General features: G+C 39.5%; 2 protein-coding genes across 2 annotated transcripts; one reads left to right on the forward strand and one right to left on the reverse strand.

Moving 5' to 3' along the window:
* Positions 1-2,663: 2,663 nt before the first annotated feature.
* LOC121268495 lies at positions 2,664-4,076 on the reverse strand. The gene has a single exon (XM_041172806.1). It carries the CDS (start codon positions 3,716-3,718, stop codon positions 3,215-3,217), a length of 504 nt encoding a protein of 167 aa, XP_041028740.1. The 5' UTR covers positions 3,719-4,076; the 3' UTR covers positions 2,664-3,214.
* Positions 4,077-15,033: 10,957 nt separating this feature from the next.
* LOC121267864 (peroxisome biogenesis protein 7) lies at positions 15,034-16,393 on the forward strand. Its single transcript, XM_041171956.1, has one exon. The coding sequence runs from the start codon at positions 15,150-15,152 to the stop codon at positions 16,104-16,106; it is 957 nt and encodes a 318-aa protein (XP_041027890.1). The 5' UTR covers positions 15,034-15,149; the 3' UTR covers positions 16,107-16,393.
* Positions 16,394-26,491: the final 10,098 nt, after the last annotated feature.

Genomic DNA, 26,491 nt, shown 5'->3' on the forward strand with positions numbered 1-26,491 from the left:
TCATATCATGATTTATAATTTTATATATCTGAATTATACAGTATCGATTAAATATGTTTTATCCATCATATATATATATATGGCTATTATTTTAGATCTAGTGTATCAGCAAGCAAGCTAGCTAGCTGCACAGTCTAGTCTGCTAATCATTTTTGCGTCGACCTTCATCTTCATCTTCATATATGATTCTTGATTGATCAAGAACTAATTCTCTTAAGAGCCAGCTCGGATGCAGAAGCATATATAGAAAGAGGATGTATGCATGCATGCTTCAATCTGCTGAGGTAATTAAGATGTATTGAAGTACTGACCCACTGTTAATACTGGACGTCATGACAATATGCCATGCACGAATGATCACCAGGTTTTAATTATATTACGTTTAAATGATATTTATCTGAAACTCGATCGATCACTTTTTTGTTGGCCCTGATATATATTGGTGGGACTGGAAACTGAAAAAAAAAATATATATATATATATATATATATATGTATATATTATATGGTATCAGAGCATGGGCTTGCTCAAGGCTCAACCATATAATATGCATGATCTGCCAGCCAGACATTAATTCATATAGCTAGCTAGGGGAGGTCAAAATTTAGTGCAATTACCTTTACAGGATGCCATGGGAACCATATATATAATCCTGATCTCTAAGAGAACAGAATGCAGCTTAAAGACATGCCCACTTGTTAGTGCAAGCTAGAGTAATTGCATTATTCTATGGTGGAAAGTAACGTGGGGTCTATCATTTCATGATCCACCCTGAAAGTGACTTTTGTTCATGATCTAAAGAAACACTTTATTATCATGGAGAACTAGTACTACGTCATACATCATAATGGGTTAATTTGCATATATGCAGAACTACTCTATATATCAAAATTCAATATTAATCATGACTCTCCCACGAGGCACGAAGGATATATAGATCTGGTGATGATTGTTAATTGGTCGATGCGGTTTGGTGATTAGATAGGCGGTATCGAATATGCATTGATCAGTAAATAATAAAGTGAGAAACCACAGCAATTGATGCCAATCCATTTCATCCATGCCTTCAAATTCCGAATGGAATGAAGTACGTGCATGCAGTTATGTGCACATGTATGTCTGCCACCCAAGTTGAAGATCAGATCACAAATACTAAAATACATGAATGAAATGTGATATGGGTCAATTTTCAAATGGGAATGCCAGGATTCATGAGAGTGGATGAAAATTGACTCTTGTGCGCGCAAAACAAAGAAAAATCATCAAGTTGACTACTGTTACGATCTGTGCGTGTTTAAGGTACTGCTGATGTCGTGTTTTGCAACTCAAACAATTTCGTAAAGTCCAAACTCCTTAGTGTTGCAACTAAAAAGAAAGTGAGACTCCCGTGACCTCCGATATTACTTTGATGCCTAAGTCAATGGATAGTCCTCTAATGAAAGAGAAGGAAATATAGAATAAAGCCGAATTGTTATGCGGATTGAATCGAGTCTCCCGTAGAAGGGTTATCCCTTATTTATACCTGATTCGGGTCCTTCCGTTGAGGGAGATCGTGGTGTATCAGACGTCAAGCATGCCACCACTCATTCTCTGTCGCTTTAATGAGTGTCAGTCTGCGGCCTAGTGGGAGATCTTGCCACGCTAGTCATCCTACGTGTGTCTGGACGCCATTTCTCTGTCATGCCAGGAGGTGTTAGATCGAGGGCGAGCCATCCTTGGCTTGTGAAACGTGCTGTCGCGCTCCGGATTCCCTGACACTGACCCTGGTTGGCTCGTGCCTTGGGTCCGTGACTCTGGGACCGGGTACATGCCGATGTGGTGCTCGTCCGGCCTGGTGATTAGACTTGTTATTTCGCCTACCCTCGAAGCGTTCCCCCTGATCCTCCCAAGCCTTGAATCGACAGGCCAATCTTGATTGGGCCTGCGCTCACTTCCTGATCCTCTCGCTCCAGGTTCCCAACTTCCTCCGACGTATAATTTCGTATATCAGGCCCTCCTACAAGGTGTTGTGCACTCGGTCTTCAATCCTGTGGCCCAGGGTCTTTAGCTTCCCTATTCCGGCCCAGGTTTTGTAGTTGGGCTTTCCTAGGCTCAAACCCTTCCGGGGTGGGCCTCCCCTCACAGGTACTATTATTAATTTGATTTTTTTTTCATTTAAGATAAATGAATTAGGCATAAAAAGATTTTACAAAAGTAAATCTACAAACTAACGTGACCAGATATAGTACATGAGATTATAAAACTATTTTTATTATAAAACATATATAACGTATCATATTAATACATGATAATTTATGAATTTATTTTTTTGAGATCTTTTGATGACTGTAGTGCGCATATATGTGTATATATATATATATATATATATATATATATATATATCTTCATTTAACTACGAGATAACTATATTAATCTTCCATGATTCAAGGGGTTGATGACAGCATTATTATATCATTCACCGATGCAAAAGGATTACTAATGCTTGCAAACAACCGCATTAATTATGCTTATTGAATCGTGTGCGTGCGTGCGTACGTGCGTGTGCGTGTATATATATATATATATATATATATATATATATATAATATAAATATATAGCCAAACTGGTGGCTACAACATTGCCGACACAGAGAGATAAAAAACAAATATGAAAAAAAAAAAAAAAAAAAAAAAAAAGGTGATGACCAATATTTGGAAACCACAACATTAATTCTGCCTATTGAATGGCCAAACTGGTCTACATTCAATGATCATAGAGCAATCATCTTCCAATTTTTATTCATGTGCGAAATTTACAGTGAACACTAGAAGTGCGTCTCCCTCAAAAACAGTTTCTTTCCCTGATGATCACTCTCTTTCAATAACAAAAAGAACCCCACAATGCTTTGGAGTTCCCTCTACTTCTTTTTCACGACATCACAATCCGAATTCCGGTAATGGTAGCTTAATTACGATCTTATCGGATGCCGAAATCCAACCAAAACTGTTCATGTCATCGCCACCATTTCCGAACCCTAACAGAATATCGCATTATTTTTTTCTTTCATATGCCTCTATATACAGCCATAAACAAAACAGAGGAAAACTAAGGAAAAAGAAGGAGAAGAAGAACGACAAAAACAAGTGAAAGAAACAAAATGGAAATTGTGAACCCTAATGGATGAACCTTACAAATTAAATGAATCACGAGAAGATAATCAAACTCCGGTCGCCGTCAAACATGATCACTTGGTGACTCACAAATGCTCTCTAAGTGAGGCCTCCATACCCCAACACGGTCTCGCCTGCTGCGATCCCTATGCGTGGAAAGCTTCTGATCCGAGAGTATTTCACTCAAGTACTGATCCGTTATCAATGGTTTTGTCATTGACGTAGCGTTGTTGGGGTTGTTATCGGGCTCTGATCTTCTTTTCTTTCTCGTGGATGATGATCTCGATCGATTTTTTTCCGGATTTGAAGGTACCGGCATGAGGAAGTATATCTTCCCGCGTCGAAGCTCTGCGTCCGGTGGGACTATCACAATCTTTGGGACACAACCGTCGTCTGATGAAGAAGAGGGTTTCTTTAGGACGTGCTTAGGGTAGGCCTTCATAATCTCGCTGGCTCGGATTGTCCCGCTGATCTCTTCCACGTGGCCATTGCTGTGTACTATGCGAATTACGTCGAGAGCTCCACATGGTAGAATGCAAGAGATGCAGCATCTAATGGTGTTTTTCATGGTACTTAATCCTCTCTCTCTCTCTCCCCCCACCCTCTATAACTGTTAGCGTCGGATCATAGAGAGGGAAAGGTGGAGAAGTGGGAGAAAGATAAAGAGGGAGAAAGGAAATAAAGAGCTAGAGAGACAGAGAATGATATTTTCTTTGAAGCTTAGCACAATGAGAGTGGGACTCAGTCACCTGAAAATTTTATAGCAAGTACTGATGTTTATATTATGCTTTCTATCTCTTCCCTTTTTCTGCTTTTGAGGGAGGGAATTTCTTTTCGCACTTGCTTAGAATGAAAAACATGGCATGAATAATTGCATCTCACACTGTGCTTCTGCCTTTTGGATTCATCATATAGTCCTCCCTTCCTGTTCACTAAGCTCAATAATAAAGGTTAAATATTATCAGAAAAGGGAAGGGAAAAAAAAAAAAGTTTGGGAAGGGGAGGACTCATGGGGTGACACATGTCGGTGCATGATTGGGACTGCCAAGTAAGCTAAAACAAGAACCTTTTGCCAGGGGAGACCCAGCCTGCTTGTTTCTATCAAAATTCTAACATCTGGCCAAACGTGATCGATCGAAAGAGATGCTCATTAATGGTTGGTGAGGAGGCTACTGTTGTGTAGGGTCAACGAGAGGAAGATGGGCCTGTTTGGATTGAATCGAGAGAAAAAAGAGGCCAGCCGTGGTGGAAAATGGGGCATGCATTGAGAAAATCTTCTTCTGATCAGAAAGGATTGTGATCTATCAATGTCACCAAGCAAGATCATGTGCGTTGTAGCTTTCTTTGGGAAGTGAGGTCTGAAAGACTTGTTTTACTTCTATCTCTTCTGGTACTTTTAGGTTTTGTGATGAGGTGCTTTGACTCCAGTACTACTGAAAGCTGCTTCTCATCTAGCTAATGTATTATAAGCGAGATCGATCCTAGATTAAGCTGTTGTACGTACGTGTCTCTATTATTAGATTCGTGTCAATTTTTTTTTTTTCTTTTTTCTTTTTTTTTTTTTTTTTTTTTTTTTTTTTATGTTTTTATCGTCCAATAAATTGTACTGTTAATATCCCATGCGCGCATTTTTCAGAAAGAAACGAAACAAGAGAATACTTGGCATCCCGATTTCTAACTAGAAGAAGTAGTTCACGAGTCCTTAATTAATTAATATTATTACTCCCAATACTTACTCCATGCAGGAGTAAATAAATAAAACCAAATAAAGCACTAGAAACCAAAAGATTTGATGATTTGACGAAGAAAAACAAAACTATATGACTAAAATCTTTGAATGGGGTGGTTGTTTGTTTTCTTTTCTTTTTCAGTTGCAGAAGAAATTAGCAGACTCTTTTGGAAGTACGCCATGAAATTCAAAAAGTAAAAGGACATGCCACTAAGAAAATTTCTTCATGCTAATCTCTTCAGAACAAGTAGTGTTCATATGATTTGATTTGATGTCCATAATTTTATCTTGACCTTTGGATCAATGCATGCCACTTTACTTGTCAGCTAACCTGAAGATCATTTGCTATAATTAAGGTCGATCAAATTAAACACTAAGGTACGTACGTAGTTAACATGGAGTAGTACTGTTTTTAAGTACTTCGATTGCCTAATATTTATTTTTAGTTGTGTCTCATCATCATTATCATCCGATCCACATGCATATTAAATAGTTTGGGATGTAGATGTTAGTGGGTAACATGTGAGTAGGTACGGGGAGGGGGGGGGGGGGGGGTGATGGTGGGGGGGAGAGGGCCCATAAAAGCTAGCTAGCTCATGGAAATTGCTTTCTATCCTTAAATCCATTTGCTAGATTTACTTGCCTTGAAGTCAATCCATCTCTAGCCATCCAATGATGACCTAATTGGGTTGAGAAAAATTGGCATTTCCATTCTCTAGCCATCCAATCCATCTCTAGATTTGCTTTGGAACCATTTCTTGTAAATTAATTATATTCACGATCGACCATTTCTCATGGTTTAAAACGCTTTAGAGGAAAGGTGGATATTATATACAGGCCTTGGCCGAGTACTGATGAACAATATATATAATAAAAAGAAAAAAAAATATTTACAAATTAACCTGTTTATTAAAATACAAAATAGATCATTAATGGTCTCAAAATCCTCTCCTTTTGGAAACTATATCGACCAACCTTCAGGATCCATCTTAGAAAGGCTAACCCTTGAACAACATTCCCATGCAGTAGTACAGTACTTAGCTACTGGTAATTCCCAAGTCACACATTTTCTTTTGAAGATCCACATTAAAGTTCAATGCATCTAGCTAGCTAGCTACTTTGAACTAAAACAAAAGGTTATGATCTAGCTAGCAAGCTGGTTGCATTCCCAATTTCCTCCTCGAAGGACAGAAAATGCATTTGGATTCAAAGTGCTAGCTATGTACTAGTATATATATCATATATGGATGAGTACTACTGATCTAGATCTAAATTTCAGGAACAAAGGTGCTTTGGGATGCCAATTATATATATATATATATATATATATATATATATCCAAGCAAAAGGAAGCCATGATTGTCATATATAATTAGCCATACAATGTTTAATTCAGAAAAGGCCAATTAAATTGCATGCAAGTTTTTAAGCGGAAATTAGTTGGATCATCTATTTTTCAAAATTCTCGCAAAATGATTTGCCATCCTCAAGTTTCTCAGTCATGTATTTTTAAATGCGTGGGCACTACTCATCATGCAGTATAATAATGGAGTCCACAAAAATCCAGACAACATATATCATCATGTACTCGTGTGTAAAAATACATATTAATGTGTGTGTATATACATATAATATCTGTCCACCCATTACTAGAAGCTCCTGAAGATCAAAGCTGCCATGTCATTGCCAGTCTACATTTCTATCCATATACATGAGTTTGGGTCATGACATTAATTTCCACATGCATTTTTACAACACACACACACACACATATATATATATAGCATTAGGATTGTTTGTGACACCAAAATATATCAGCTCGATCTTAGTTTACCAAAAATTCTCCCCTCCATCCATATATATATATAAATATATATATATATATATTAATAACTGATCATGTGCGATTCGAAATTGACATAATAATATGAATTATCATGAACTCTAGACAAAATCCCTCCTTTGCACATGTAGATGGAGAGACCTGTCTTTGAGTAAGGAGGGAAGATCCATGATCTTCAATCCATCATGTCCGTATTTTTTTTCTCAAATTATATTAGACAGTATGGAAGTAAATAATAATAATAATAATAGAGTGCACTTTCATAAGAACACTTTTTCGGTGCTACATTAATAAATATATAATATTTTACAAAAACACCAAGGCAAGTATGAGTGGCTGGAATCATAATAGAGTCTCTTGCTGGATCGGTCATGGCATTGGCAGCCATCCGTGGTGTTTTACTTATCAATTAATTATGCAGAGTGTCGTGTCTTTACTCATTCGGCTTTAATTTGTAAAATAAAAATGCACCAACATTTTATTGGTGGGGTGAGAAAAAGTCATGAAAGGCAGCATGTCAGTAGAGCATGGCCCATGGGTTTGGGTCTTATTTTGTTGCTAGAAAATAGAAATTTGGGCCTATTAGTAAAATCAGTTCGGATACTTACCCAAAGGCCTAAAGTAAATAAGAGTGGGAGTGGGAGTGGGAGTGGGAGTGGGACCCAGATTACATATAAGTCTATAATCCATAGACGACACTACCACCGGTCCATAGAAAAGTGATATCCATCCTCTGACCACCCCATACGCATATCCATCCTCGTCATCCCTTAGGGTGACTTGAGAAACACCTCACAAGATGCATGTGTAATAAGCGACGGCTCAGCTTTGAGACAAGTAGCGTGAAGGATGGCAGAAGACAAAGAAGGTGAAGAGAAGAAGATGAACCCTAGCACACGTGGGGAGCACTTGTTCTGAACTGAAGGGAAGTGTCGAGCTCCTTAGTTCTGAAGGAAGTTCTAAAGTGGAATGGGCTACAGTCATGTCGGCCAAGGGCCTTAATGTATTTCGTTTGAGTCTTGTCTTTTATTTTGATGGGTAGTGTTGAACTCGGGCCTCAGGCCTAATTTCTTTTAATTTATGTAAGAGTCTAGTAGTTAAGTCCATGGCCTAGTAAGGCCCATTAGCAGTCTACTTTATTGTGCGCGTGGAACTTCTGGAAGAATTATCTGAATATTGTGAAACCCTAAAATTTCTTTCTTCTTTCTCTAATTCCTGGAGGCGCTCCCCCTCGAAGAGAGCAACTATCCTTACCCCTATCTACTATTTTTATCAATTTCTTCCTATTTGGTTTGTTGTGTTACAAATGGTATCAAAGATATCGATTATCTGTGTATCAACATTACAAATATGGCAGAAGGCACAAGAATGAATCAACTACAAGATGTACTTAATGCAGTAAAAAAATCCAATGAAGTGCTGGAGACCGAGGTGATAGCCATTAAGAGATAGATGGATGCCATAGTCCAACAGCTCGCAGTCTTAACTATAGAAATGCATAGGAGAAACAATAATGGTGAGTCATCCTCTGATATATAGACCAGGGAGAGAGGAACCTACTCCACACAAGCACATGGGTGAGATACAAACCAAAACCATCAGACTCAACTTCCCTATCTTCCATGGTGAAGATCCTACAGGTTGGAATTACAAAGTTCATCAGTTCTTACATTTCATAATACACTGCCACAACATCATTTAAGGCTTGCCTCTTTTCATATAGAGGGTAAAGCCCTTACTTGGTTCCAAGACGTAGAGGAATCTGGACAACTTACTAATTGTGACTCCTTCATTAGGGCCCTATTAGTAAGATTTGGTCTTAGTGCCTATGATAACCCTATGGAGGCACTAACAAAATCATACTGTGGAAGAATATAAAGCTACCTTTGAGACCTTTTCTAACCAATTAAAGGTTTTTCGGATACATATAAGCTCAGTTGTTTCCTTAGTGGTCTTAGGGACGATATTAGCTTAGTAGTTATAATGTTCAACCCTCCAAACTTAACCTCACCCTATAACTTAGTCAAGATTCAAGAAGAAACTGTTAACCTTACCAAAAAAATAAAATTCAAAGGTCAGCCTTAACTACTCTCTAGACCCAAGCATCCTTAAAAATCCCAACCCATCACCATTCATCCCTCCACATGACCCAACAAATACCATCCAAAACCATCTCTATCTGTATAGAAAATAAATCAACAACAAATGAAAGAGCGGAAAGATAAGGGACTTTGTTACTATTGTGATGCAAAATGGAACCCGGGGCATAAGTGTCAAAACCCAAGGTTGTACTTGCTGGAAGATGTATTGTTGGAAACTGAACTAGATGTGCCGTGTGATAAAGAACAATGTGAAAGAATAGGAGAAACACCAACCACAAAAATGGTTGTAAACCAGGGAAGTCCTGAAATTTCCCTCCATGCATTAATAGGTTCTCATAACCCAAGAACCATGCGGCTAAAGGGGAGGACTGGTACTCAATGGGTTACTATCTTGGTGGACACAGGATCTACCCACATCTTCTTGGATCCAGCAATCATTAGTAGAACTTAACTTCCTTTAGATTTCAAAGAGAATGTGAAGGTGAGAAATGGGGAGCTGATTCCCAAAGAAGGAAAATGCAATGGCGTGAGGGTTTTAATTCGATGGACTATTTTCACAGTAGATATGCATGTCCTAGTTTTAGTCGGTTGTGACATGGTATTGGATTAATTGGCTGAGGGACTTGGGATCAATCTTGTAGAATTTTTAAAAACTAATGATGAAGTTTAGTATCAAGAATACGAAGTCTCGATTCAAGTGTTGGTTGTGGCAAAGATGATTGAGGAAGGGTCCTTAAAAAAGTTAGAATGTGTTCGAAAAGAATGGAGTAAAGAGAGTAATTTTACAAGTAACTGAAGAAGTGATGGGCACTAAATTTTCAGCTATGGATGAGGTTCCAATAGCTTTACAACCACTATTAGTGCAGTTTGAAGATGTGCTCTCATAACTTAAGGGGCTCCCCCATCAAGAACCCATGACCACACCATCAACTTAATCTTGGATTCTAAACCCATCTCTATAAGGCCTTATCGATACCCCTCCTATCAAAAGAAAAAAAAATAGTACAAGAGTTGCTATCTATTTGTCCCCGGTGTTGCTAGTTAGGAAGGCCAACTGCACATGGAGGCTTTGTGTAGATTACCGGGACCTTAACAATATGACTATTAAGGATAGATACCATATCCCGATCGTGGAGGAGCTTACAGATGAGTTGCAAGGGCCACTATTTTTGCAAAGCTGGACTTGAGAATGAGTTAATACCAAATCCGAGTTAAACTAGATGACATGCCAAAAACAACATTTAGGACACATGAAGGTCACTACAAGTTCCTGTTTATGCCCTTTGTGTGGCGCCCCCAATCCCCTTATATAAATACACAGGGATTGAGACACCAGGATGGTGACAACACATCCCAACAAAGTGTCAGTGTGTGTACATGCAACAATATACAAATAAAATAACGCAGCGGATAGTCAACTAAGTACCAGAATTTATTTACAATTAAACATCAGTAAAGATTTAAATAGCAGTTATACAGTCATCCATAAATAATTTACAATAGTTTCAAATAAACAAACGAGTGATCCCAGATCACTCCTCAGGCGGAGCCGTCTCCTCAGGCTCGCCCTCCTCCTCCTCATCTGCATCAAAATCTGCGTTACCACAAAATGGTATCGCAGGTAAGTATAACCCAAAACAACAACGTAATATAAAATGCATTAAATGCAACTAACATGCATGCACATGAAAAATATGCATTTTTCTACAAAACATCATTTTTCCCGAAAATGATAATTTTCCAACACACGCCAAAATCCCATTTTGGCCCAAAATATCCGTAAAACATTTTCCCAGAAAATGATTTACCCAAAAACCAACTCGCACTATTTTCCCAGAAAATAGTGCATTAATTCCAAATGCACCATGCATTATTTCCATATGCACCATGGCCTCCCCTATGGACCATCCGCACGTCCTGGCTTCGCAGCGGTGCTCAGTTCCGCGCCCAGCGCGTACATGGCCAAGCACCCACACTACGCAACGAGCGATGCCCAGTTCCGCGCCCAGCGCGTACGTGGCCAGACATCCTCTAGTCCCCGCCAGCAGAAGGACTACGGAGTCGGCACGAGACCATCTCGTCCGATCCCATTGTCGCCCGGCGACAATCCAGGGGACGTTACTCAGTATATTCCGCTCCGAGTAACCAGAGGAGCTCCACCGAGATAATACCCCATCTCGGCTTGGGGTCGTGATACACACGCACCCAAAATCCATTCTCACATGAAAACCCAGTTTTCATAAACACATGAACATGAATGCAATACACGAAAACCCAGTTTTCTTTTACAAACATGATCATGCATGAAATAATGAAATGTACATGTACCAACGCAATATCCAAACCAACAATTACCAATCCAATCAAATCCAACCAAACAACTCCAATCACAAATCCATCCGACCCCGGAACTCCTCGGACTCAGTCCGGCATGCCAAAAATACAGTGAAATGGGTTAGTACAAAAATACATTTAAATTACCAAAGTTCTTTGGAGAAATACTTACAGTGCAATATAATAATTTTCCGAAGATCACGAAGTTGGAAAAGGCGACGTTTGAGCAACACCACAGTGTAAAATACACTGTGGCCGTGGGTCACAAATACCAACTTTTCAATGGAGGCAAACGAAGACCCAAAAATGGTAGGGTAGGGTCTAGGAAGGTCGGTGAAGCTAGTGGTGGTGGTGGTTTGCCGTGGGTGGCGGCGCAAGGGGTGGTTTTAGGCCAAAATGCACAAATCGGAAATGGGCTTGGTGGGGCTTCACCGGTGACGGATCGGAGCTGGGGTTGGGTCCAATGGGTTGCCAAGAGGTCGGGGATGATGTGGTAGGAAGATGGTGGCCAATGGCGGTGCGACGGCGGCGCAACGGCGGAAAGTGTGCTGCGGCTTCGTGGGTTTCGTGGGTTTCGTGGGGGCTACCGGCGGCACGAACGGAGGTGATATTGGTGGGGTGGGGTCGCCGGCGGCTGGGGAAGCTAGCGGGCTGGGCGGTGTCGACCACCGCCGATGCACGGCGGCGCTGGTTGGAGGAGAAGAAACGGACGCGGGGAGAGAGAAAGAGAGAGATTGCGCGCACGGGGGAGGAGAAATAAGGAAGAAGAAAAAAAGAAAAGAAAGAAAAGAAAAGAAAATGAGAGGAAGAAAAATGGAGGGAAAAGAAATGAGGTTCAATTCTCATAACTTGGGTCACAAAAATGATCCAACGGAGATGATTTTAAAACCACAAGTTAAATAAAATAATTTAAACGTAATGGTAAATTCAAATTGAAATAATTAAAATCCCACGGTAATTAATTTAAATATTAAAAGCAATTTAAATGCATAACAATAAATAAATATTAAGAAAGCACATAAAAATAATTTTCACCAAATTAAAATCATAGAAATAAACTCACTAAAAATCCAACCAATTTAAAATAAGAGAATAAATTTTGATCACATAAAAATAATTCCTTCAGTAAAAATACACTAAAATACGGGGTGTTACACTTTGGGTTGACTAATGCCACGTCTACCTTCCAAAACTTTATGGATGAGGTTTTCCAACCCCATTTGAGAAAATTTTATACTTTTTTTTTTTAATAATATCCTTGTGTACAATAAAACAGTGAAGGAACATGAGGAGCACTTCCAAACCACATTTTAGTTGCTGAGGCAACACAAGTTGTACGCCAAGTGATCAAAATATCACTTTGGGTGCAAGGAGATAGCCTATTTAGGCTATCTAATCTCTATTGGAGGTGTACGGGCAGATCTCGCTAAGTTATAAGCGATGAAAGATTAGCTCTTGTCTAAATCCCTCAATGCTCTAAGGGGATTTTTGGAATTAACAGGATATTACCGTGCAGGTTTGTAAGGGCCTATGACGGAATTGCTTCACCCTAACTCGAATGTTGAAGAATGATGGTTTTAAATGGAGTAAGGAAGCTAAGCTAGCTTTTCACAAGCTAAAAGAGACTGTTACACAACCCTTCGTATTGGCTCTTTCGGATTTCTTAAGGCCATTTACTATTGAATGTGGTGCCTCGGGAAATGCCATTAGGGTAGTCTTAATGCAGCAAGGCAAACCCATCACGTTTTTCAGCCAAACCTTGAAGGGAAGAGCACTTATGATGTCAACCTATGAGAATGAGCTATTTGCCTTAGTTTCCGTTGTTCTTAAGTGGATACCTTACTTACTCAGGTAGACTTTTGTGGTATGTTGTTAGGGTACGCTTTCGTCGTGGAGTACAAGAAGGGGTCGAAAAATAGGATTGCTGATGCACTGTTAAGGAAGTCTATGGATGAGAGTGGGGAATTAATGCTGATCATGTTTCCCAATGTGTAATAGATTGAAGATTTAAAGGTTGCCTGTGAATCTGATGTATGGGTACAGAATCTCCTTAAACTATACCCCGAGGGGAAGCTAAGTGCTAAATACACATTGTAGGAAGTGCTCCAAGAATAAGTTGCTGGAGCTGTCACACAGCAATCCTTGGGGTGGGCATTCAGGGTATGACAAGACAATCCACCGAATGAGGAGGAATTTCTATTGAAAAGACCTAAAAATGGATGTAAAGGCATTTATCAGAAATTGTGACTTATGCCAGCGGGTTAAGGTTGACAACACCTTACTGAGTGGGCTGCTTCAGCCACTGCCCATATCGACGCAACCATGGACCCACATCACTATGAATTTTGTGGAGGGGCTGCCTAATTCACAAGGGTTCAATGCACTGTGGGTAGTGGTCAACATGCTAACCAAATACAAACATTTCATTCCTTTGAAACACCCTTATAGAGCTAGGGACATTGCTGAATTATTTTTTAAGCATATTTTAAAATTACGCAGACTGCCACATTCTATTGTCTTGACCGTGACAACACGTTCGAAAGCATATTTTGGCAAGAAATTTTTTCCTTGCAAGGGGTTCAATTATCTTTAAGCACGTCATACCATCCTCAAATCGACGGGTAGTGTGAAGCCGTGAACAAGACAATGGAGAACTAGCTCCAATGCTTTAGTGGGGACGGGCCCAAAGATTGGGTGAGGTGGATACTCCTGACTGAGTGGTGGTACAACTCCACTCAGTACTCATCAACCTGCTCCCTACGAGGCCTTCAAAGGCCAACCACCACCTAGGTTACTAGATTACATGTCGAGAACAACACGTGGGGAAGTTGTGGATACCACTCTAAAGACTCGGGACCAGATCACTAGAACTCTCAAACACAATTTACATAATGCACAAAATAGGATGGAAAAAATACTCAGACTTGAAACTGAAGGAACAAGAATTTAACGTGGGTGATGAAGTATGCGTACGGCTCTAGCCGTATAGACAGAGCACCATAGCAAAACGGCGCAGCCTCAAGCTTGCCCCCAGGTTTTTCAGGCAATTCCAAGTATTCAGAGGGTCGGACAGGTGGCCTATAAGTTGGATCTCCCAAGCTTTTCAAGGATTCACTCCACCTTTCATGTGTCTCAACTCCAACGTAAGCTTAGCTCTCAGGTCATTGCTCTCCTGACTCTACCAGGAAGTGATTTGGCCAGAACCCGATGAAGTTTTGAACCGTCGTGTGGATGTTGTGGAGGTGAGGATAGATAGTGTGGTATCGAAAATCTAGGACATAAAAAAATCAACTACTCAATGCTTGTAATTTCAAAGATTTTCTAGAAAACTTATATTTAGAGTAATCTCAAACATTTATGTAATTTCTACTGCCAATCGGGCATTTTTTTTAATTTCTTTTATTAAAAAAATACAAAATGCACCGTGTCACACCAAATAGCTAATTAGATAATGGTTTATCTACCATTATCTAATTGAGCTAATGTGTTTAACTACTCTTTATCTGTATTATTTAGTTATGTCTTTAAATATTAATAAAGAAAGAGTGTGGTGAAAAAATACAAGGAAATAAAAAGACTATGTACAGAGGCATTGTTGAAAATTAGTGAATTATTTTACATAATAAATGCAATGTGCATTATCATTGAGAATAGAACACTCACTCCTCCTCTTCCAGCAAAAGTCAGTGTTTCGTACTCTTCAGTTTGGTGCTCCAGATAAAAAACAATAAAAAACTAAAATAAATTTCAGAAAATATTGCAAAAAATAAAAAATAAAAAATAAGTAATAATATATGGATAAGTCTCATATAATTTTTTTTTTTGTTAAAAAATAGATACGGCTAATAATTGAATATAAGTTGGATATAATTTTAATTTAATTTTTTCAGAATTCCAAGCCAGTGTAGAAGATAAAATCAAAGCACCTCAGAATCTTAGATCATTCCCCCAAATCCCCCGCAATAATCCAACAACCGCCGTCATTGCAACCATGCCGGTCTTCAAAACCCCATTCAACGGCTATTCCGTCAAGTTCAGTCCCTTCTACGAATCCCGTCTCGCCGTCGCCACCTCCCAGAACTTCGGCATCCTTGGCAACGGCCGCCTCCACGTCCTCGACCTGCCTTCATCTCCAACCCCCCAAATCTCTGAGCTCGCCTCCTTCGAAACTGCCGACGGCGTCTACGACCTTGCCTGGTCCGAGTCCCACGAGTCCCTCCTAGTAGCCGCCGTCGCCGATGGTTCCCTCAAGATCTACGACCTTGCCCTCCCCGCTTCCTCCAACCCCATCCGCTCCTTCCACGAGCATACCCGTGAGGTCCACTCGGCAGACTACAACCCCGTCCGCCGCGACTCCTTCCTCTCCTCCTCCTGGGACGATACCGTGAAGCTCTGGACCATCGACCGCCCCACCTCCGTCCGCACCTTCAAGGAGCACGCCTACTGCGTCTACTCTGCCGTCTGGAACCCCCGCCACGGCGACGTATTCGCCTCAGCCTCCGGCGACTGCACCCTACGCGTCTGGGACGTACGTGAGCCTGGCTCCACCATGATCATCCCCGCTCACGAATTCGAGGTCCTCTCCTGCGACTGGAACAAGTACGACGATTGTTGCATCGCCACGGCCTCCGTGGACAAGACGATCAAGGTCTGGGACGTGAGGAGCTACAGGGTCCCGGTCTCGGTTCTGAATGGGCACGGCTACGCTGTGAGGAAGGTGAAGTTCTCGCCTCACAGGCAAAGTCTGATGGTGTCGTGCTCGTACGATATGACCGTGTGCTTGTGGGATTATATGGTGGAGGACGCGCTCGTGGGGCGGTACGATCACCACACGGAGTTTGCAGTCGGGGTGGATATGAGCGTGCTTGTAGAGGGTTTGCTTGCCAGTACCGGCTGGGACGAGCTCGTCTATGTTTGGCAGCACGGAACCGACCCGAGAGCTTTCTAAAAGGAAAGTCTTTTATTTTATTTCTTTTTGTATGGATTTGTTGTGTTTTTCATCTTGAGATCAACGCGAAGCCGCTTAGGTAGTGAAAACTTATGGATGTGATGCCTACACAGGAAGGGGGGGGGGGGGGGTGTTGTGGGGGTTGGTGGAGATGTTGTTGTTGTTCTTTTGGTTGCCGATTGATCTTCAGAGTCATTTCGCTGTGCACATTGATGAAAATCTTCCTAAGTGAACAGTCCCTGCTTATTAGTTTTTTTTCTCCCAAATAAAACAGCAGGTTCGAGTTCTTTGGTGCTGTTCTGAATTCCATTGGATGCGTCCTGTTTAGGAAAATATATTCCTTGCACTTGGGATTTTTCAGAATGCAACGACCCTTCTAGTATATTTTGGAGATTATATTATATGCTGGCGTTTGCATGATAAATTTAGACTTTTTTACGAGATTGACAAATAATCATATTCATTAGTAGACAATCTACATTGTATTGCTTTGCTCGTTCAATTTCAAAAGGCTACATTTATTGTGGGCTTCGCTTGTTAGGGTATAGAGTGCTAAACGTTGTGCGAGGATTCTCCTCTTATTTCCATTGTTTATTGCCTTGTGTGCTAATTTGAAAGAAAGAAGTTGAATTACAATCTTCTATAAGGAAAGATTGTCTCGTTAGCATCACTTAAATGTTGAAACTTGGCATACGTTTGGGGGTCTCCCTTGAGTTATAAAGAGTTTGGATTCCAGTCCTTGTGTGCGCTATGCACAAGAATATTTGCATAAAGTTTAGGAACTTTGGTGCTGTACATTCATACTGTGTTAAGCTCATTTAAAATATATTTATATGAATCTCTATGCTATTCTTTCAATAAAACTTTTATCTTACCTATAAAGAAATGAATTTCTATGCTTTTCTTCTGCAGGGTTAAAATAGATATCATTTATTTTATAAAAAACGAATATAATGGATATCATTAATGGGCATGTAGAGCAAAAGTTTTAAGTGACTTGTTACTTATCAAAAAATTTTAAGTGATTTGTTGTGAGAATCGACAGAATACATTTTTTTTGGTCAAGCTCTATATCTTGGTTTAGATACAGCCTAGGATGCAGTGAAGCACAACTAAGACAATCATATTCGGTCCCCAATCCTCTGGTTGTCATGAGGTTAGTGGACATCTTTGCTTGATAGCTCACACAATGGACGACTAGATGGAGTTGGCCCAATATTTTCTTCATGAAACTGCAAGATAACTCGCATTCTTGTACCATTTTATTGTTGACAATTAGTTTTTTTACTCAATGGTATTTGCAGGGCTTTCCAAGTGACCTTTAGCTTCGTGGTCGAAAGGTCATGCTTGTGGAAGTAAAATGTCGTATTGTTCTCATGAATTCTTGTTATTGTTCATTAGCTATACACACTATTTCAAGGGTGGCTTCTTTGTCATTAGCTATACACACTATTTGTTAGTTTTTTTATAATTCGTAGACTCACAATCAATATGCTGCATTTACCATCTGCTTGCTTTCCAAGATGCATATCATCAAATCTGAAGGAAAACTTCCTTGCAAGTCCATGAGGTTTAGGTATTTATATCAGCTTATGCTACTTCATTCAGATGTATTACACCTTCTTTTCATTGACTGGAAATAGATTGGAGTTCATGGTGTAACCAATATGGACTGGGAGTTCTATCTTAAAGATTATGAGGGAATGCTAACAGAGTTAAAAACGATCATGCTTAAATCTTTGTATGAATGGACTATTGTCCACAATACCAGCTTTGCATCATTTGTTTTGCTTTGTTTTTGTTTGATTGGTTCCTTTGAAGGGCACATATTACACTTTCGATGTGCTAGCCCATATACTATTCTTTCCTCATTCTAAGTATTGACACACTCTACTTAGGCCCTGTTCGATTTGTGAAATTGTTTTATTATTCCTATATATGTTTAATCAAACATTGAGTTCATTTTTGTGTAATTAATTGCTGCTCTATGTAACTTAGTTATATGTATTCATTGCCAAAATCATGTATCTGGACTATACGTAATTAGATCATCGTGCAAAACAGGGTTAGATTTTCGGTATCTTCGTCTCTTGGATATTGATCCAACGGGATAAACACGAGTGGTTCTTTTGCTCCTCTCTTATTTTTTTTTTTAATGATTTTTTTGCATTTTGTTTATTATTATTATAATTTTTTCACGTGGCATGTAAAAAGATACATGCAAGATAGTTATTGGTGCTGAGCTGGCGTTTCTAACAGTATATACAAACGAAAGGACTAAGGACTAAAATGAAATGAATGTAATTTAACTAGTGTTATATAATTGTATATTAGACTTGGTATTATATGTTATTATACCAGTGTTATTATACATTAGTATACATGTTATTATAAATTTATAGATTAGTGTTTATACATTAGTATTACGTAGTAGTAATAGTATGATGTTTAGATATATTATATATATTATAGTATAAGTGTATTATTTTATAATAATGAGCTCATAAGAGTATATTATTGCATTTAACTAACTATAGATGTTATAATTATATAAAATATATATGATTAATATAAAGAAAAATACATATATTTTTATAACATATGTAAAATATTGGAGTCGGAGTTGGAAGGGGAGTTGGAGGGCAAAGTTGGAGGTGGAATTGGGATTGGATAGTCGGAGTCGGTTCAATACCACATTTGACTTCGACTTTTTGACTAAAAAAAAATATATATGTATAAGTTGGAGTCAGAGTCGAATTTTTAAATTTTTTCTCAGCCCTCTTTTTTAAATCGGTTTCTTGACAAACTTGAATATACAGTTACAATTTGGATAATTAGATACCCGTATATTTATTACTAGGTATCCGCCTGCATTATAATTAGGTTAACGTATGTGGCCAAACTACATTATAAATTTGGATGTGAATCCCAGTATAGTCGGATATCCAGATCCACATCCAGCTTGACCCTTAGCATTTACATTTAAATCTCGTTTATTTTTTGAGATGAGAGAAGTTAAGATAAAAGTTGAAAATTAAATCAAATATTGTTAAAATGTATTTTTTTAATATTATTTTTGTTTTGAGATTTGAAAAAGTTGAATTGTTTATTTTATTTTGAATGAAAGTTTAAAAAAATTGTAATAATTAGATGAGATAAATCGAGATGAACTGTAAAAACAAACGATTAGAGTCATTGAACTTGGAACATTTTACCTCGAAACTCATATCAAACAAGTAAACTTGAATTACCGTCAATTAAAAAAAAAAATGTACATTTCAATAAAAGAAAAAAAAATGTACACAACAAAGTTGAAACATGTCACAACTCATACATTAATAAATTCATACTGGAAGGGACCCTAATCGAAGGCACCATTAATTTGTAGACAAGCAATATTTATATTAATTAGATATACAAATGATTAAAGAATATGAACAAAGAACACCATTCACCCTCGTTAGAGCAGGACGCACTGAGATACTGTTGACATCTTGTGACGGAAGAAGAATCAAGTCGCCAACCTCTGGCATTTTCTGCAGGAGATGACAGATCTAATGGAAGTATCTACCATTGACAATTATCCAAACTGGCCAACCGAGTAATCCTTCCAATATACATGCATACCCCGCATACACCGCGTGCAGATATTGCTAATTCTCCAATTACAGACCAGAAACTGGTAGCATGGCATGGTAGTCCACGAGCTCATGCAAGCAGCGCCATTTGAAATAGGGTAGTAACAGAGTTACTAGCTGTTCAACCGATCCGACCCGAAAATTCCTATTCCGACCAGATCCAAAGGCATTCTGATTGGCCGATCCCGGCCGTTATTTTTTTGGAAATTCTGACCCGACCTGGTCATGATTTTTTCAATTTTATTTATTTTAGTTTTTATTTATTTATTATTATTTTTTTTAATAAAACCCCGTCCCCCAGAGACACTCCTCTCTTCCCATTCATTCTCTTTTGTTTCTCTATTTTCCCATAGACACCCAATTGATGTAATATTGTGGAAAGAGGAATGATCATGTCTTTATCGTTTTCCTATTTATTTCAATTCTAGATATTAATGAATTCAAACAATCAGGAAGCTTCCCAATGTAAAACCATCGGGAAGTCATGAACAGTCCCTAGGTACCGTCCTTGTTCTTCTTTTTCTTTCTTTTCACTTTGTGCCACTCATGTGAATCTGTGATCATGCCTGCTCTAGACTCTAGTTTCTATATGTGCCTGCTTTCGTCATCTTCAAAACCATCTCTTATAAAGGAAATCAAGCAAATTCCTTCAATCAAGCATCAGACTAAGGAGGCAGATTCTCAGCCTTGAATCAAGCTCGTATCAGCACATTTAATTCCTTCCTAATACTCTGTAACAGCTAGCTTTATTCTAGGATTCTTACTTAAAACAGTTTCTATAAATGTGTATTTATTTGGTGATTAACTATTGTAATGTGTGTGTGAATATTTTTCAAATATTGAAGTAAAATTATTCTGTGCAAACTCTTGTATTTCTCATAATCTTATCATGGTATCATCCGAGCCACCCTCCCACGAGAATTCGATCCCAACCTCTGAAAATACTCACAACCCAGTCTCAAACCCACCATCCCCAACCGATATTCCTCTCATCGCACTCAATATTACTGCACAAATAAATGAAAAACTCAATATTATCATCTCTCTCTCTGTTTTTTCTTCAACCAGGTTTTCTCGCCTTCCTCACGGGAGAAAATTTTGACCCTCAAAATGGTTTCTTTTTTCCTGGATGAAAACTCTCCTTCAACGCGGAATTTTCTGGTTCTATTACACCATGTTCAGAAGGTTTTTCTTGCTTTAATCAGTGTTATTGTCCACAATGACTGCAAGGGACTAATAGAGCTTCTCTGTTGAAGGAATAAAACAAGAGAGAGGGAGGCAGAGCAATGGAGGGAGGCAGAGCAATGGCCTTCGTAAACCAAACCATTCATAATACCCACAAATCTGAAAAAGATTAGATCGTTGAAGTTTTAATTTTTGTTTTGGAACTGATAATCACTTTCCATGTGCAGATATTGGGGTGATGATTGGCGCAGTGCTCTTCATCATTGATTGTGATTCAATGTTAATTCGTGTATCGGCTAATAACCGGTGTTTTAAAACGGGTTGAGTAATTTCGAGTCGGATCGGGCCGAGAATTTTTTTCCCATCCAACTTACTACTTTATTAAAATTAAAAATTAAATATAAATGAATAGTAAAGAGATAATATTCTAATATTTTCATATGGGGGTTGTAGGTTCTGATTTTCAGACTAGCTAGGTCTGAGTAGGATCATCTTTCGAATCCTGGATGGATCTTCTACGGTTTTAGCATCCAAGGATAGTGGTATTCACTTCATTTAGACCTGTCGATCTTACGTAGCTAGGTTAGTTGTGTCTGTGTGTAGGGGTGGGCTCCGACTCCGACGGAGTTGGAGTTGGCATTTCCGACCTCCGACTCCGACAAAAGTCGGAGTCGAATTTTCCCTCCGACTCCGACTCCGAACGTAGTCGGAGTCCGATTCCGATCGGAGGTCGGAGCTCCGACTCCGAATAAAATTTCCGAACTCCGAACAAAATTTTGTTCTTTTTTTTATTATTATTTAAATTTTATTGTTCAATTTCGTTTCAGATAGTGAGCAACATATATATTTTTTTTTAAAAGTGAAACGATCTACAACTATTTAGTTTATTCAAGAGTTCTCAATAATTTAAATATTCGTTCTGATTTTGTTACTGAATTTTGATTATATCTTTAATTTGTTTTATGTCCGCCTGAAATTTAGCATTAAAAGTGCTCACGACTCATGAGTTGAAAATTACATAAATTTAAAATTTTATAAAAAAGAATAATGGTACGAATTTCTATAATTCGATTAATTTCAGTTGGATAATAAATTCTAAACGTTTGAGAGAGGATGAATAAGTACTAATAGAAATTATAGAATAAAGAGTACTTATCTCACGTCTTTGCTCGGGATATAACTATATAAATATAACTATATAAATAGTTTAAAAAGTAAATAACATGTATGATGTAGCCATAAGTTATAACAGTCTCATTTATAACGTAATAAAATATGAGAGAGAATTTGAAATATAACTACAATTCGATTAAACACGGATTTCAGTCAAATACTTTTTGTTCCATTGGTCATGCTTGAAATGAAGATAGAAAGTAGCAATCAATAGATGAAAAAAAATTGATAATAAAAAATTGAATACGGTAAAAGAATAATTTTATTCTTACCAAGAAAGGAGGTTCTCCCAACTCCATCCCAACTCTCAAGTATCGTCCGTTCCAGACTCTCAATCATCGGTAATTATGTTAGGGTTCACAATTAGATCTATAAAATCATAAAAATTAGAAGTTAGAAACATTAAAAATAATTAAATCATCATTTAAAAGCATATAAACTTACCCGATTCAAGCCTATAGCTATCGGCATCAACGCCAACGGTATCTAGTCCAATAGGCGTTTCACTTATCCAATTCTGTGTGCAAACGAGGGCCTCCACGGTTGACGGTGACAATGAACTCCGATCAGCATCCAACACGCGACCTCCAGTGCTAAATGCCGACTCTGAGGCAACTGTAGTGACAGGAATGGCTAGCACATCTCGGGCCACACGGGAAAGGACTGGATACTTGGTGGAATTAACTTTCCACCAAGTTAATAACTGAAATACATCACTAGGTGTCTCGACAGCTTCCATAAAATATCGTTCAACCTCAGATATACAATGCATAATATTCCTTGTTGACATGAGTTGATGATACTGCTGTATAATACGATCGCCTCTAACCTCTACAGATGGGTCAGTATCACCTGAGGAAACTGTCAATCCTGTCGGCCTCGAATGTGAGGAGCTACCAACTGCGGATGAAGGCTGAGCACTAGTACTGTAGTGATGATATAAGTCATCAACATCACTTTTTAGCAATTTAATAAACTCTACAGCCTTCACTGCCCCGAGGACGGAATTTACCCAAAATTCTAGAACGACCAACTTAACTCGGGGGTCAAGGATCACAGCCACAAATAGCAATCTATTTATCTTCTCAATATTCCCCCAATATTTATCATATTTGATCTTCATCCTCGTAGCCATAGCAGATAACAATCCAGCAGAGTCAGTACAACTATTTTCCAACTGGAAGTGAAGCTCCGAGAGCTCGTTGAAAAATGAGTTCGCAGTCGTATATTTAGATCCAGATAGCCGCATGGTTATCTCATAAAAAGTTCTTAAAAATTCAACAAAATAACTCACACTGGTCCAATCATGTGCGTCTGGCGCACCGAGCCCCTGTCCTGCTGGCTCCAAGAAAGCATACCTCAGACCCCCATCCTCGACCTCCATCCGCTCGAATGCTTTTTGGTACTTATGTGCCACATCCAACATCATGTATGTAGAATTCCATCGAGTCGGAACGTCCAAGCACAACATACTAGAACATTCAATCTTCAGATCTTCTGCTATTGCCTTAAACTTGGCAAGCCTTTGAGGGGAACCCCTCACATATCGTACAATGTTGCGGACTCGGGTTATGGAATCATGAACCTCTTTTAATCCCTCAACAACTATGAGGTTAATGATATGAGCACAACATCGAACGTGAATAAACTCGTGGGCCCGAATGACATCATCTCTCACCGTCGTGTTCCGCTTAAACCAATCAATTGCTGTTTCATTCGCACTGGCATTGTCAACTGTAATACACAGCACTTTTCGAATTCCCCAGTCCTTTAAACAATCATCCATCTTCGCCCCAATGGATGCACCTTTATGATCCACAATTTCTTTAAAACCAATAATTTTTTTATGCAAAATCCACTCACTGTCAATGTAGTGTGCTGTGATACACATGTAGCAGACGTTCTGTATGGAAGTCCATGTGTCAGTCGTAAAAGACACTCTCTGGCCAGTGGTAATAAACATCTTCCTCATCTCCTCCTTGTCCTTCGCATGCCTCTTCATACAATCTCGCATCACTGTATACCGTGATGGAATGGGAAATCGTGGCTCAACAAAATTTAGAAACTTTCGAAAGCCTCTTTTCTCGACTGTGGTAAATGGCATCTCATCAGTAATTATCATCTCTGCAAGCATGTCCCTCAACATCTTCTCACTGTATTGAGGGATGACCAATTTCTTAGTCTGTGTACCATCAGTGGCTGTAGAAGTTTGGTAACTGAGGTTGGTCTGATCAGTGGCTTGCAATCCCTTCGCTATCTTATATCGTTGAAAACTATTTAGATGTGCTATTAACACACTGGTACCTTGCTTCTTCGAATGGCATCCACAAAGTGATCCACAGTAATGGCATCTTGCTACTGGGTTCGCAATTTCACCAGGAATTTTGGTGAAATGCTCCCATGTCTACGACCTCTTTTTAGAAGGTCGTGGTGGTTGATCTTGCTCAATGGGCATCTCCTCCTCTTCGTTGAACATATCCTCATCCTCTATATCAACTGGGAGTGGGAGTCGACTACTCGCACAAGATGTAGCTGCTCTAGATGTAGCTGCTCTAGATGTAGCTGCCCTAGATGTGGCTCTAGGGGTGGAAGTACCCACCGGTGTAGGAGTTGTAGCATTGGCATCCGCCACATTCCTTTGTGGACGATCATCTCCACTATGTCTAGGATCCATATCACAATCAATGAAGCTGAAAAAATTAAATTAGAAGCAAAAAATTAGTTTAAAAATAAACTAGGCTATTGTATTATACAATAGGACATGTATTATTGTATCATAATATATTATTGTATCGATGTATTATTACATCGAGGTTCGGTTGACTTGCGCTCGACTCAGCGGAACCCATCCAGAGATATTCGCTCGACGTGCGCTCGACGTGCGCTCGAGCGGAAACCATCCAGAGAGGTTCGCTCGACGTGCGCTCGACGTGCGCTCGAGCAGAACCCATCCAGAGAGGTTCGCTAGAAATGCGCTCGACATGGCGCTCGAGCAGAATCCATCCAGAGAGGTTCGCTCGACGTGCGCTCGACATGGCGCTCGAGCAGAATCCATCCAGAGAGGTTCGCTCGACGTGCGCTCGACGTGACACTCGAGCAGAATCCATCCAGAGAGGTTCGCTCGACGTGCGCTCGACATGGCGCTCGAGCAGAATCATCCAGAGAGGTTCGCTCGATGTGCGCTCGACGTAACGCTCGAGCAAAACCCATCCAGAGAGGTTCGCTCGACGCGCGCTCGACATGGCGCTCGAGCCAATGTTTAATACAACGTGCGCTCGACTTGTGCTCGACACCTCGCTCGAGCGCAAGTCTGCAATACAATGTAAAATTCAGGGTTTTGAGCGCCGTGTTGGGACTATATTGAATATTCAATACAACCAATTCACAAGAATCACAACTGCAAGCTCCAATTCATAAGAGACGTGCTTGAATTAAATTTAGGGCTCATAAATTTAGGGCTCACCGTAGGTGGAACTTGGAAGCTGAGTAGAGGAGCAACGAGAAAAGGCGGCACGGAGGAGCAACGACGAACGGCGGCACGCTGGCACTAGGACGGAAGACGCGAGAGAGAATGGATGGTTCAGTCACTGGGAGTTTGGGACGGGAGACGCGAGAGAGAAGGAATAAGGAAGAAGAAGAAGAACTGGAGAAGGAAGAAGAAGGGGAGAAGGCTTCCTTAGGAAGGCATATGAAACGATGCCGTTCCATATTAAGTGGAACGGTGTCGTTCAAAATTTTTTTTTTAAACCCAGCTGTAAAACGACGTCGTTTTACAGCTGGGTTTAAAAAAAAAATTTCGACTCCGCTTCCGACTCACTAGTCGGAGTAGTTCCGAATTCCGACTCCGAATTCCGACAACTCCGACTCCGTCGAAGTCGGCGTCGGAGCGGAGGTCGGACGGAGTCGGAATTCTCGGAATTTTGCACACCCCTATCTGTGTGTGACTGTGTGTGTGTATATATATATATCCACGGATCCCCTGCTGCCACGTCGTAGCGGTCTCTCTGTTTGACGTTGCAAAATCTGTCGTTTATCAGGAGCCACATGACGCCGGTCTCCAAGGAACAGTATTGTACGTAGTCTGCATTGTGATGAATTCTTGTCTATACGTACGTATACATAGAGCTTGCTGTATACGTCATATATAGCTAGGCCAATCAATTCTAAGAGTAGTCCTAATTAAGCATGCCTGTTATTTATAGAAAAAGAATGACATTAACATGCAGTACTTTACTTGGTCATGCGTCACAAAGTTGGGTAGTCACCAATATACATGATACTTCAAGTCGGAGCAATGATCGATATAAAATGTTTATATATATATATATATATATATATATATATATATGGTATAATTTGATTTAGAATATAAAATTAACAAAACTTGAT

This window comes from Juglans microcarpa x Juglans regia, chromosome 5S, assembly GCF_004785595.1.
Source record: "Juglans microcarpa x Juglans regia isolate MS1-56 chromosome 5S, Jm3101_v1.0, whole genome shotgun sequence".
NCBI lineage: Eukaryota > Viridiplantae > Streptophyta > Magnoliopsida > Fagales > Juglandaceae > Juglans > Juglans microcarpa x Juglans regia.

Bases quoted from the DNA above. Each gene is read 5' to 3' on its own strand.
- LOC121268495 (XM_041172806.1), bottom strand. From the start codon at position 3,718: ATGAAAAACACCATTAGATGCTGCATCTCTTGCATTCTACCATGTGGA.
- LOC121267864 (XM_041171956.1), top strand. From the start codon at position 15,150: ATGCCGGTCTTCAAAACCCCATTCAACGGCTATTCCGTCAAGTTCAGT.